The 14,467-nt window shown below is 40.3% G+C and overlaps 1 protein-coding gene across 4 annotated transcripts in view; it reads left to right on the top strand.

Annotated features, from left to right (window-relative positions):
- USP3 (ubiquitin specific peptidase 3) overlaps positions 1 to 14,467 on the top strand; it is a 102,514-nt gene that overhangs the window by 45,776 nt on the left and 42,271 nt on the right. For all 4 annotated transcript variants that reach the window (XM_019968710.2, XM_070797443.1, XM_019968713.2 and 1 more), the window contains 5 exons: positions 3,348 to 3,431; positions 6,975 to 7,056; positions 8,015 to 8,097; positions 9,312 to 9,425; positions 11,981 to 12,094. In XM_019968710.2, the coding sequence (XP_019824269.1) occupies positions 3,348 to 3,431; positions 6,975 to 7,056; positions 8,015 to 8,097; positions 9,312 to 9,425; positions 11,981 to 12,094 (477 nt within the window). The remainder of the gene's footprint in view (positions 1 to 3,347; positions 3,432 to 6,974; positions 7,057 to 8,014; positions 8,098 to 9,311; positions 9,426 to 11,980; positions 12,095 to 14,467) is intronic.

Below are 14,467 nucleotides of genomic sequence, written 5' to 3'. Positions count from 1 at the left end.
AGGTATGACCAACCTAGATAGCATATTGAAAAGCAGAGACATTACTTTGCCAACATAGGTCCGTCTAGTCAAGGTTATGGTTTTTCCAGTGGTCATGTATGGATGTGAGAGTTGGACTGTGAAGAAAGCTGAGCACTGAAGAATTGATGCTTTTGAACTGTGGTGTTGGAGAAGACTGTTGCGAGTCCCTTGGACTGCAAGGAGATCCAACCAGTCCATTCTAAAGGAGATCAATCCTGGGTGTTCATTGGAAGGACTGATGCTAAAGCTGAAACTCCAGTACTTTGGTCACCTCATGCGAAAAGTTGACTCACTGGAAAAGACCCTGATGCTGGGAGGGATTGGGGACAGGAGAAGGGGACGACAGAGGATGAGATGGCTGGATGGCATCACCGACTTGATGGATATGAGTTTGAGTAAACTCCGGGAGTTGGTGATGGACAGGGAGGCCTGGCGTGCTGCGGTTCATGGGGTCGCAAAGAGTCGGACACGACTGAGTGACTGAACTGAACTGAAGGTTGCAAGTAGACATTTCAATTTGGAAGTCATTTGAGACAAAATGTACCCTAAGTATTCATTGGCCACTGTCTCTTGTAAAACTTACCTAAAGCTAAAAATAAAAGTATTTATAGTTTTCAAATGTTAAATCAGTTTTTGGTGAATCAACTGAAGATCTTTGACTTTTTGTAAAATATCCTTTGTGATCTCTCAAATTTTAAAACATAATTCCCTTAACTGAAATAATAAATTAATGTTTCATCTCTCCATCTAAAAATGGTTTTCTTTCTTGAGCAAGAATTCAGGCTGTTTTGTAGCTTGCCAGAATTGTAAGATCAAATCCCTAAAGTCAATGAGAAATCATTTTGTTACATATTTCATTCTGATTTCATTGTGACAGAGTTCATTGATTATATTTTGACTGTAGAGAGGCAGCTTCTTGTTAAATTACTACGCATTTGCTGAAAATGACTCAACATTGTCTATTATCTTAAAACTTTTTTATGCACAGCTTATTAATTTGGCTCTGCTGTGTTAAATCATAATTGCCATTCTTAGGAAAATTACACTCGATTCTACCTCATTAGCGTGCCTTAATTTGAAGTTAAAAAATTTTTTTCATTCTTAGTTTTTGAGCCAGAAAACTAATTTAATTGTATTATAATTAAAATAAATATTTCAATTTAACTACAAATTACAGTTTATGTAGGTATCACTGTAACTTCTGCTTTCTGCATAAAATATTGAAATAAGCACTTTATAGTGCTTCATTAGTGCATAGAAAAGTAACAGAAAAATAGCCATGCCACAATAGCACAGCTCTAGAGCCTAGAGCAACTTACTCACTTTAATGATGAACACTCAAAAGAGATGAAGTAAATAGACCCAGTTAAGGCAGATTAGTTCAGAATGGAGCAAGGCCATAAATAAATCTGTTTCAACACATGAAAATGTTCCTTTAACAAATGCTAAAGGCTGAATTCATGTCACACCAAAAAGAATTACTTTAATATGAAAAAAGTTATTTCATATAATTTAAAGCAGTTTGTTTCTTTAAACAAAGCAACCATTTGTGTGTGTGTGTGTGAAAGTTAAGGGGTTCACTTTTCAATTAGATAGACTAGCAGCATGTAAATATGTGAAAGGTCATCTAAATTTGCTATTAGACTTCATTCCCCAGATGAACAGTAGCGTTTGGAGTTGTTTTTGTTTTGAACACTGGGTAATTCTTTTAGCCAAAGTGCATGTATATGTTTATGCCAATCTAGAATGAGAATGTGAGCAGGAATTAGGGTAACAATACAGTTGCATGCTCTAGTGCATACCTGGGATTCACAGAGGAATCAAGTGCCCTAATCCCAGATTTAGAGAGTAGACCTTACCCTCTTAACATTTATGCTGAGAAGAAGCAAGGAACTGAAACTTCCCACGAATTTAATTGCTTTATGCATTTGTTATAAAACCAATGAAGAATTATTTTCCTCCTATTGCTGATGGCTTTGATCAAAGAGAAACAGTCTGGGATGTGAATGGTAGCTTTTGCTATTAGTAGAAATGTTAAGGATTGACCATGGGAGCTTGGAAAATATTAGAGACTCTTGGTTGACAGCATTAGATAGTCAGATTTTGGGGGAGGGGCTTGTTAAATAATTACATGTGTAAATTGTGACTAAGAGACACAAGCCATGTTTTCGTGTGTAATATTTTTTTAAACAAATTACTTTCCCCCATCCTCTTTACAATTTTTGAATAACCTGGTTTCAGGTATGTAGGAAATAATTTTTGGATTGTGCTAGATTTGACCTAATTTTTACTAATTGCTAGGCATTCAAAATTTTGCTCAGAAGAATGGCATTGTGATTGTCATTATTCTTTGGTAGTTTTAATAAGTGGTTTTGTACGAAGCTGCAGTTCAAAAGAATATTTTGGTACTAGCTTGTAAGTTTCAGTTAAAATTGGCCATATTCCAGGAAAAAAAAAATTGAGTGCTAATGTACAAGTTAGAGTTTATTATGTCTGATTCCTTATATTATTTGCTTATTGACTTGCTAACACACACACACACACACAATATCAGTTCTAAAGAACATCTTAAACATCTTTCATCAAAGTGTTTGTTTACTGTACAACGTAGCCACTGTTTTATACTTTTGTTTTCTAACATTGCAGAATGAAAAGATTCATTCTTCTCAATTTAGTTTATTTGAATTAAATTATGTGTAAAAGGGGCTTCTCTGGTGGCTCAAACAGTAAAGAATCTGCCTGCAGTGTAGGAGACCCAAGTTCTGTCCCTGGGTCAGGAAGATCCCCTGGAGAAGGGAATGGCAACCCACTCCCAGTAGTCTTGCCTGAAAAATTTCATGGACAGAGGAGCTTGGCTGGCGTGTAAAATGTATAGCTTTTAATTCAAATATCCCTACAGGTTAATTATCTTTTTCTTGCTTTTTTCTTACATCTCTTCTCCCCATTAATTTGAGTTGGGAGCGATCACATTAAAGCTTTAGGCTTCATGCTACATGAATAGAATTGGTGCTTTGTATTTCGTTCTCCATGTATTATGCACCGCTAAAAGGAATATAACACATGTCGCAGCCTAGTTCATTTTCAAAGAGGAATTGAAGAGCTTTGGAATAAAAATGTGAAAAGAAAGTAGTGTTCATTGCCTACGTGGCTTTTAAAAAAGGCTCCTTAAAAACATTCCAGTGTGGATTCTAAGTCCTCTTTGAACTCACCGCTGACTGTAACTGCTCACAGAGCCACGTGACCATCTTGGCAGCATGGGTTTAGTGATTTCATTACTGTGGTTTCCTCAAGCTCTTTACACACACTGATTAATATTTTCCTTGCAGTTATCGCTGTGATGATTTTGTGGTTAATGACACCAAGCTGGGACTGGTACAGAAAGTCAGAGAACACTTACAGAACTTGGAAAAGTAAGTAATAGACCTTGGGGAAGAAGGGGTGGAATGGGGTTGAGGGGTCTTTCAGAATTTCTGAGTGGGATTTTTGTTGATGAGTTCTATAAGCTCATCACACTCAATGTTTTTAGTGTGATTGAAATGTGAGCAAAATAAACTTTGGAGTTAGGTATATGAAAACTGTCAGTGGTCATAACTCAGCATTTATTTCATTTAGTATTTTCCATAAACTGTGTCCAAGGCTCCAGAGCCTGTTTTTTAGTTACTACCCACCATCTTATAAGTTTCTCAGTTTATTTTCAAGGAGAGTTTTGCTAGTGCGAGGGAAGGGCAGAAAATGATCCAAAATCATTATAGGGTTACCTGAAATATTAGAAAATCCTTATCAAATGTATTAATGGGGTCTTCTTAGAAGCTCTGAAATTTATGTATAAATTTTAAGGGAAAATAGGTTTAATTATATTATTGTTTCCTTTGCATCTATATGATAGCAGAAGATCCTAGTTTCTTCTTTTTCTTTTTTGTTAGGACCAGTATTTATCACTTGAAAGTATAGGAAGCTGTGAAATGCTTTGTCATCATAAAGAAATTAAACTACTGTGAATAGTTTTTTTTTTTTTTTTTTGCTGAAGCCAAATAGGTTAGTCAGATACAATTCACTGAGCCCAAATCCAAGCAGTAAACAGAAGGCCCAGTGGCAGTGTCTTTGGTGGTACAGTGGGTGGAAGCAGGGTCCTGGAATGATTGCTGACTCAGGTGAAATCCGTGTAACTCTCCCCATCATCAGGCGCCATCTAATTTATTGTGACAGTTGATCTATAAATGGCATTGTGAGAACATGCCAGGAGTGGGAGGCCTTTAGCAAACTTACATGTAAAGCCAGTGGGGTATTTTTACATTGTGTGGTGATAGAGAATGACCTGAGTTCTCTAAGTTAAACACTGTCTAGCTGTGGTTAACCAAAGTCTCTCTGCATGTTTCTGACTAAATATAGATTATAAGCTGAAAAGGGAGGAAATGATTTCCTTAAAATCTAAACTAATTAGAACACTTTGGATTTAAGGACGTTTTGGCTTGTCCTGTTGGGGCACCTCACTTTTTCAGAGTGCTTCCTCCCTTCTCTCAATCTGAACAGAGCAGCAGGAGCCCTGTCTAGGCCACACAGCTGTAGACACACAGATCTAGACTATGGAGTTTAGTCTGAAATTGTCACAGTTAACTGTGAAGTAGGAGATTCCTGCAGTAGTTTTTGTAACATCACTCTCTGGTGTGATGACATCATTGTAAAGATGTTAGTAACCTGATTCTTTGTTATAGAAGGAGGTAGCCCCCAAATTATTTCTCCTTGCCACCTAGAGTTTTCTCTTAAGAAAAGACTGTCATCTCAATGACAGATTCATCAGAACTAAGTCAGAAGGTGAACAAGACTTTGAAGAACCTGCATGCTTTTATATAAGCGGCTTTCCAATCTTTTATTTCCAATGACCACTTCATTAGGTAAAAGGTAACACAGACTGCTTTATCTTCACTTCTCCTTGGCCCCACTGAAAAATGTACCTTGCAACCCTTCTTCTGTGTAGATAAACAGTATCTAAGTTTATTTTGATGTTTCTCAAACATAACCTTGAGTCTGTGCTGGAAGCTACAATGGAATATCAATGACTGCATCTGAGCCTGGATGCAGACTCAGACGGATGCATCAGCTGTCCAGCGTGTCTCTAGAGCAGCACTGTGCACCAGAAACCTAGTATAATCACACTGTGTAGCCACTGGCCATGTGTGCCTGTGGAGCACTTGAAAATGAGCCAGCATGATGAGGAACTGGATTCTATGTTTTATTTAAGTTGAATTAATTTAAATTTACTAGCCACATGTCGGAGAAGGCAATGGCACCCCACTCCAGTACTCTTGCCTGGAAAATCCCATGGATGGAGGAGCATGGTGGGCTGCAGTCCATGGGGTCGCTAAGAGTTAGACACGACTGAGCGACTTCACTTTCCCTTTTCACTTTCATGCACTGGAGAAGGAAATGGCAACCCACTCCAGTGTTCTTGCCTGGAGAATCCCAGGGACGGGGGAGCCTGGTGGGCTGCTGTCTCTGGGGTCACACAGAGTCGGACACAACTGAAGCCACTTAGCAGCAGCAGCAGCAGCCACATGTAGTGAGCGGCTTAAATAGCATGGATCTAAAGGATTCTGCCATTATGAGAATCACCAATGGTAAAATTTAATAACATATTTTAGAAAGCTAAAGGCTTTATTTGTATAAGTTGAATAAAAGTTAGCTATAGGCATTGTCACTGTGTTTGTGACTCAACTTCTTTCCTCACAGAATTTGTAAAGGAATAACTTGACATTATACTACATATGGGCTTGCCTTATGGCTCAGCTGGTGAAGAATCTGCCTGCAACATGGGAGACCTGGGTTGGGAAGATCCCCTGGAGAAGGGAAAGGCTACCCACTCCAGTATTCCGGCCTGTAGAATTCCACAGGCTGTATAGTCCTTGGGGTCGCAAAGAGTCTGACGTGACTGAGCTACTTTCACTTCCAAGGCACTTTCTCTTTCATACTCCGTGTGGGGTTGATCGCTTCTTACTTGTCATCAGTGTATGAGAGGCATGTACAGTTCTGAAGACGTTTTTCCTAAGAATATTTTTAGATGTGAAGCAGCTGACTGTCACTAGATCTATTGCTCTCAAGGCAGTTCATGTGGAAATTCTGGAAAGAAAAACAATCACATATTTTCTTTGGATTAACCTGATAATTTTGGAAGATGGAAAAGGGTTGGTAGACTTAAAAGTCTGTGTTGTTTAATAATAGTAACTTATACTTCCTTTGGATTAGTTCCCTGATACATCATTTTAAAGTGACCCTTTGAAGATGGGAATTACTTTCTGATAAATTTCAAATAAAATCTGTCTTTCATTGTGAAAATTTTAAATAATTTTAATTCAGAATTTATGCTGTTTAGGATCTGTTTTACAACATGCTTCATAGCATAGGTTAATCAAAGGACTTGGTGTATGCCTGTGTACCTCTAATGTATTTATCATTCTACAGTCTCAGATTATGTGATCATCTGTTACAACATACGAACAAAAGAGGATACCTTTACCAAAATTAAGAAAGAAATAGAGTATTTGAGAGTTGATGTTAAATGTCAGAATAATCATGTCGGACCAGGGTTTCCCTTTTTTCTGTGGTGTGTGTATTCTCTTGTTTGGAGATTCACCATCGGTAGACAGAGTGGTGGAGGAGAGGGACCGTCTCAGAGACCACATCTACCTGGCCAGCTTCTCTGGGAAGTGCCCAGAGGTGGCAGATTCTAGTCCCACCCTGCTGGAGGAGCAGTGGGCATTTCCAGGGGAAGTGGAACTCCTTGGTACTTGAAGTACTGGTGGGCCACAGCGGCCTCATGGGTCCCTCCCTGGCCTGGCTACTCAGTCAGCCAGGGCTGTACCCTCAAAGCTTAGCATGGCTACCTTTGCTGTCTGTCCTGCGGGTGGTGTGTATGTAGGAATGTCTTTTTGATTGTCTGTCTGTTTGTGTTTTAATAGCTCAGCTTTCACAGCTGACAGGCATAGGAAAAGAAAACTTTTGGAAAACTCATCACTGAACAGCAAGTTACTAAAAGTAAATGTAAGTAATTAAAATTTATTCAAATACAAGAATTGGTTGAGGTCTAGTCACTGATTACAACTCTTAACATTCGTGTTACCCCCTTATGAACTTTTCTAAACGTATGTCTTGTATTTGGAATATTTCACAAAGTGTTTGCCACTGGTACTGACGACTCTCGATGTGACTAATGCCTCGGCGAGTCTGTCAGTGCCTGCCTTCCATCAGGATTACCACCATGCTCCAGTGCCTTAGTGAGCATTTGTTCTCAAGGCCTCCTCGCGTACCTTGTTACCCTTTTGCATAGGGTCTCAGAGATCCTTGCTTCCTTCTGGTAAAGGTCCCTACTGCAGATTCTGTGGGTCTGAAGTTATGGTAAGTTTTGTTCCTTAGTTATATTTTTTCCACTTTGTAGTAGCTTTAGTAGTCTTCTGAAGGTGTGAGGGCTTCCCAAGTGGCTCAGTGGTAAAGAATACACCTGCTAATACAGGACGTTCGGGTTTGATTCCTGGGTCAGGAACAATCCCTGAAGAAGGAAATGGCAACCCACTCCAATATTCTTGCCTGGAGAATCCCATGGATAGAGGATCCTGGTAGTCTACAGTCCATGGGTTCACAAAAGAGTCAGACACGACTTAGTCACTAAATAACAACAATAATAAAGGCATGAAGTCTTAAACTTATTTCTTTTAAGGACCTTCCTGGTTTTTACATCATGTACTCCATAGTACTTATTAAAGCTGATTTCCTATTAAGTTTCCATTTAGAACAGTCCTAGGATCAGAAACAGCCTTCTAAAAATATCCAGACACTTATACAGAGAGTAGAAAGAGAATTTGAAATATTCATTGGACTGAAAAGGATTGATTCCAACCTGGCTTGATGCTAGAGTTTCAAATACAGGCCTTTGCCCTTTGATGTCTGAAACAGTTGGCCTTCTCTCGGCATCACTGAGGGCGCCTCCCGTTCCGTTTTCCAGGGCAGCACCACTGCCATTTGTGCCACGGGCCTTCGGAATTTGGGGAACACGTGTTTCATGAACGCCATCCTTCAGTCGCTCAGGTAATGTTACAGTCAGACCTCAACTATCTAATGTTAGTTCTGGTGGAATGCTTAAGAGCAAAGGCTCCACGTTCAGGTTCTGTCTCTGGCCCTGACTCTAGCCTGGTAACCTGGGGAAAAGTTACCTCAGTTCCCGGTACCTTGGTTTTCTCATCAGTGAAATGGGGATAATAGTCTGCCTCACAGAGTAGCTGGGAAGATAGTGTATAATTTACATAAAGTGCTTAGAGCAGTGCTTGGCAGTAAATAACTGTTAGCAGTTATTATTTAGTTCCTGTCACTTCTTAAATAGGCTTGACCACAGGCCAGCAAACTTCTGAAAAAGGCCAGATTAAATAAATATTTTTAATTTTTGCATGCCACATCCAGGCCCTCCACATATTTTCCTCCTCCTTTCAGTACTTCCCTCCCTTTTACACAACTCTTTAAAAATACAAAACTCACTTTAAAAATGGAAAAGCTCACTGGTCCAGGGCCAGATTTGTCCTGTGGGCCACAGTTCACGGACCCCTGGGCTGTAAGGAACCTTGTTCAGAGAACTCAGTTCAGTCATTAGTTGAGTCTTAAGTATGGTCATTAGATCAGATGTTTAGAGGATCCTCAATGTGTAGGATGAGCAGTGAAAAATAAAACAGGCAACAAGGCTGACCTAAGTTATCTAGAAGAGATTATTTAGAAAGTTGTGTACTTTCAGATTCTAATGTGGTGTCAAAGACCAGAATAAATTATTTTCCCAGGGCCAGAAGCCACATGTGCTCTCTCCTTAAAGGGACTGGCTCTCAGCTTTTCTTACTTGAATAAGAAATTCTAGTTGCTACTGAATTCTCCTTGTTACTCTGTATAGTATATTCAAACAATATGGTTGCTCTCATAGTTTGCTTCTGCTGGAGGAAATTATTGAACACCTGGAAACAAAAGCCCTGAAAAGAAAGAAAGGGTGATAATCTCTGAATGGGAAGGGGGATTGAGGATTTTGGGAACAGAGAGTTTGCTTTAAGGTTGTTCTTTATTTTTGCAAAGTCACTTACTTGTATTGTTTTCTGGGAACAAAAGAGGAATCTTAATAAAGAAACATGATGTAAGAGATTCCATTGAATACCACTTTAATGAGAAATAGATCACATTTTCAGAATCCATATGTGAGTCTCATAGTACTTTCTTTACAGGTCCTAGGACATTTAAAAAATTATTTTCTTTCCTTCCTTTTAAAATAGTAACATTGAGCAGTTTTGCTGTTATTTCAAAGAACTGCCTGCTGTGGAATTACGGAATGGGAAGACAGCAGGACGGCGAACGTACCACACCAGGAGCCAGGGGGAAAACAACGTGTGAGTCTCAGAATATGTCCTTTCTGGCTTTGAGCTACAGAACAAATGACTCTTACTGGTGATTTCCATTGTGTTATGTGAGTAAATAGGCACGTGCATTTAAAAAGAAACTCGTAACAGTTGTGTTTCAGTATTTATCTGGCAATCTTAGTAATTGTCAGAATTCATTTATTTCTATTTACCTAGCAGGCAGGATAAATTCAGCACTCTACTTTTGGAGTCTGTGGATTGGGGCATTCTAAAATTGATGTCTGTGAATGAAGCACAGTTCTAGTTACAGAGCAGCATGAATGTCATTAGTCTTTGTGAATTAATTTATGTGATAGGGTTAGGTAAACCTGTCTTGAATAATTAATTTGCAGTTATCAAATTCATTATGGGGCAATACAGTCACTTGTTAGTTGATGTGGGAGGAGGAAGTGACAAGTGATTATTGAGAACCAAAACAATATGTATTCAAATTCAAACCATGTTCTCTTGGGGTTCTGAAGGTGTGTCATCTTATCATGGTTGTAAGAGGCATCTTAAGGTTACTGAAATGAGGCTATAACAATGTAATGTTTTCCCTGTCTGCCCATCCCTGCTCCCACACACCCCATCCCCACACATTCTGAAAAGCCACGCATAATCTAGTACTTACAGTCTGACACTGTTCTCTGCCTGGCTGAGGGAGAATAGCATAGACTGTGTTCAAATGGTGTGCACGGTAGAACATGCAGTGAAGCCAGGCATTGGCGCAGGGAGGGCATGATGTCACGAGGAGTGCAGTCCTAAGAGTCTGCTTCGGCAGCAGCGTGCAGAATGAGCTAGAACATGCCTGCCTTCAAGGAGGCTTCACACTTGATAGTAATTGGTTAGAGGGAATAGCAGTGAGATGAAGAGAAAAAAATACATGTGCACAAAAGGGAAGAATTAGTAGTACTTGATGCATTAGTGGGATTTAGGGTTTAGTTACAAATTACAGAAATTGCCTCTGGCCATTTTATGCAGAAAAGGAATTTATTGAAGGTCTTTGGTGAACTTACCATTACCAGATGGGTGGAAAATCAGGTCTAGAGTCCAGGCATCCATAAAGGTGTCCTTATTAGGACCACTGGCCATGCCCCGCCCAAGTTTTCCCACTGCCAGCACTGCTGGAGTTGGTGCCGGGTGGAAGCTGCTACTGTGGCTCCCCCCATCTCCCCCGCACCTGCCCCCATGCTCCTGAAGCTGCTCGTTGCCACCTGAAATGACTTGGCACTGTCACAGCTCTTCTCTAATTCCTGCTTCAAATAGGCATACCAAGGCCATGTACCTGAATCCTGGCTGCGGGAGGGAGTGGGGCGAGAGCTGAGGAGCAAGTATTTTGTGTTTTCAGCTTCCATAGTGGGAGGCAGCCTTGGACTCTCACAAGACTCTTAAGATGGAGTTCCTCAAGCACAGGATGAGGATTTAGGTACTAGGAAGTAGAAAACATAATTTTTATCTCAGGAACCTGTTGGGTAACAGGGGTTGAGAAAGAAGGTGGTGAGATTCTCTGTGGTATCAACCAGGTGTCTATGAGGATGGTAGCTGTATTGACACATAGTCATTGCAGTTGAGGAGGTGTTTAAGATTACCTTTGTGCATAGAAACCCGAAACTAATGGTGACTTAAGCACCCCTGGTTTATTTTCTTATGTAAAAGTTGGAGCTTGCCCATCTAGCTTCGTTTCTTGGACTCACTGGGCTCACCTGATGCCCTGTCCACCAGCCCTGGGTGTGGCTTTCGCCTACATTGTCTGCAGTGCTGCTGGGGAGCCACCGTTCAACCTCATTCTAGCTGGAAGGCAGAAAGGAGGAGCGAAGAAGGACCACTCTTTCTCTTTAAGGGGATTTGTCAGAAGTTGGACACACTCAGAATTTTTTATTCCATGCACTCATGTGCCAAGAAAAAGGTGGCAGTTGTATTCCTGTGGGAGGAGTGAGTGGAGCCCGGGCGGCCGTAGGGAGAGTGCAGGGAGCAGGTTTAGGACACGCTGGGTGAGAAGAGACAGAGGATGCCCCGTAGGAAGTTCCTGCTGGGACCTGGAGACACCCGGATAAAAGCAGTCGTGCGAAAAATGTGGATTTCACATTTGGATTTGAGAGTCACTAGGACAGACGTGAGTTTTGAAGCTCTGCGATCAGATTAACTCTCTGCAGCAGAGATGAGCAGACAGTCCCGAACAAGTCTGAGAAGTGCTCCTAGTGAGGGCCAGGTGGACAAGAGATTCTTAACCTGTTTACATGCTTTAAAATATGCATCAGTAAGTAATTCGGTCTGTAACTTATCCATTGCTTTGTTTTACAAATATGATGGTACACGTATGATGGCCTACTCAAGAGGTCACCATATAATTAAAAACTAGTTCTGTCAAGTAGTTACCGCTTTTTCTCTGGGTTTTTGAGATGTTGTTAACTGTCAGATTTAGTTCAGAAGAGACCAAATTTTTTATGTTTTCATATTTTATTTGTTTAGACAGTTCAGCATTGTGTACTAAAACACCAGCCTCTCGCGAATGCTGCAGGGTCTCATCATCCCTTCTTCTCGTCTAGGTCTTTGGTGGAAGAGTTTAGGAAGACACTCTGTGCTTTATGGCAAGGTAGCCAGACTGCATTTAGCCCGGAGTCCTTATTTTATGTTGTTTGGAAGATTATGCCCAATTTTAGGTAAGTAATATTTAATGAAGGATATTTAAAACATTAATATTAGTCTTTACATTGTTCCTGAAACAGTTTCCAACAAGTGGTATTCTCAGTAATGAAGACTGTTTTGTTTTTTAAGGAGAAGATAAGTTGGATATATCCTACTAGACAATGTGTTTAAATAATAGACCTTAGAAATGTCTTTAACAGAAAGCAGGGCATTTTGTTGTTATAAAAACAAAGACCTTATAAATAACTTAATGCTCTAGAAAAACATACTGGACAAAATTTCCTTGATTCTTTTAAAATCTTATAAACAGTAATTATCATCATATACTGTCTTATTTGAGCTAAAAAAAAAAAAATCCAAATGTAATCAGTAGAAAACCATGGTACTGTATTCCAGACTGTAGTTAAGTCCATAAGATTCATTTTTCAGACAGTAACAAAATGAACAGATCATCTCTTTACATGGCTGCAGAGTCACTGAGTTTTCCATGTTGTTTATCTAGTCTCGCTTGAGAGGGAAATGCCCTGCTGTCAGAAAAGCCCCTCTTCTCCTAGGCTCATCAGCCCTGTAGCAAGCGGCACATTTGAAGCACTGCAGGTGTTTGACAACAGCCTTTGCCACCTTCTGCTGATTTGATCTTTCTGAAGCACATCATGGTTCTTACTAGTCATGATTCTGGCATCTAATATATGCTTCTCTCCTTTTTTAAAGCCAGCATGGTGTAGTAAACCTTAGCAATATATCTTCCTTGATTGTCCCAGAGTGGTTCAGATCTATGGGTAGTGTGGAGAAGTGTCTGAAGGGTAATAGGACTGTAATTTGTTGCCTTCCTGAAGAGTGTGGCCTTGAGGATCGGATGTAATTGACTATTGTTAACCCTGGTCTTTGTTTTGAAGGAAATTTCTTTTATATTTCATGTTATTTAATCTCTTCTTAGGAAGGAATATCTTGTAAGAATTTTAGAATTATCTGACTCTAAATAGGAAAGGTAGAAATGATTAAGGTATTGCTAATCACTGGTAGAAATTTCTATCAATCACCTAGTTAGACAATTTTATTTTCTTGGGCTCCAGAATCACTGCAGGTGGTGACTGCAGCCATGAAATTAAAAGATGCTTGTTGGAAGAAAAGCTGTGACTAACCTAGATAGCATATTAAAAAGCAGAGACATTACTTTGCCAACAAAGGTCTGTCTATTCAAGGCTGTGGTTTTTCCAGTAGTCATATATGGATGTGAGAGTTGGACCATAAAGAAAGCTGAGAGCTGAAGAATTGATGCTTTTGAACTGTGCTGTTGAAGAAGACTCAGGAGCCCCTTGGACTGCAAGGAGATCCAACCAGTCCATCCTAAAGGAAATCAGTCCCGAATTCATTGGAAGGACTGATGCTGAAGCCGAAGCTCCAATACTTTGGCCACCTGATGTGAAGAACTGACTCATTGGAAAAAACCCTGATGCTGGGAAAGACTGAAGGCAGGAGGAGAGGGGGACGACAGAGGAGAGGGGGACGACAGAGGATGAGATGGTTGGATGGCATCACCAACTCAATGGGACATGAGTTTGAGTAAGCTCCAGGAGTTGGTGATGGACAGGGAAGCCTGGCATGCCATGGGGTTGCAAAGAGTCAGACACGACTGAGCGCCTGAACTGACCTAGTTGGACTCTTGATAGGGATTTAATCCTTGTGTTTTGTTACCAGATAAAAAGTGCTTCCATTTGTTGAATATCTGTTATGTGCCAAGCACTTTGGGTATTTTGTATCTGATTTTCATTAAGAAACACAACAGATTCCCATCAAGTTAGGAAGCGTTGCTGTTGTTCAGTCGCTAAATCATGTCCAACTCTCTGCATCCCCTTAAACTGCAGCACGCCAGGCCTCCCTGCCCTTCGCTATCTCCCATGAACTTTGCCCAAGTTCATGTCCATTGAATCGGTAATGGACTTGATCCAATGGACTAGCCATGATTCAATTGGCTACCTAACCATCTCATCCTCTGCCACTCTCTTCTCCTTTTTTGCCTTCAATCTTTCCCAGCATCTGAGTCTTTTTCCAGTGAATTGGCTGTTCGTATCAGGTGGCCAAAGTATTGAAGCTTCAGCATCAGTCCTTCCAATGAGTATTCAGGGCTGATTTCCTTTAAGAATTACTGGTTTGATCTTCTTGCTGTCCAAGGGACTCTCAAGAGTCTTCTCCAACACCACAGTTCAAAAGCATCAATTCTTTAGCCCTCAGCCTTCTTAATGGGCTGACTCTCACATCCCTCCATGACTACTGGAAAAATCATAGTTTTGATTATTTGGACCTTTGTCGGCAAAGTGGTATCTTTGCTTTTTTAATACTCTGTCTAGGTTTGTCATAGCTTTCTTTTCAAGGAGCAAGGGTCTTCT

The sequence above is a fragment of the Bos indicus genome, chromosome 10 (genome assembly GCF_029378745.1).
Source record: "Bos indicus isolate NIAB-ARS_2022 breed Sahiwal x Tharparkar chromosome 10, NIAB-ARS_B.indTharparkar_mat_pri_1.0, whole genome shotgun sequence".
Taxonomy (NCBI): Eukaryota; Metazoa; Chordata; class Mammalia; order Artiodactyla; family Bovidae; genus Bos; species Bos indicus.
Note: the sequence above shows the minus strand (reverse complement) of the source record. Positions and strands in the feature narration are given on the sequence as shown.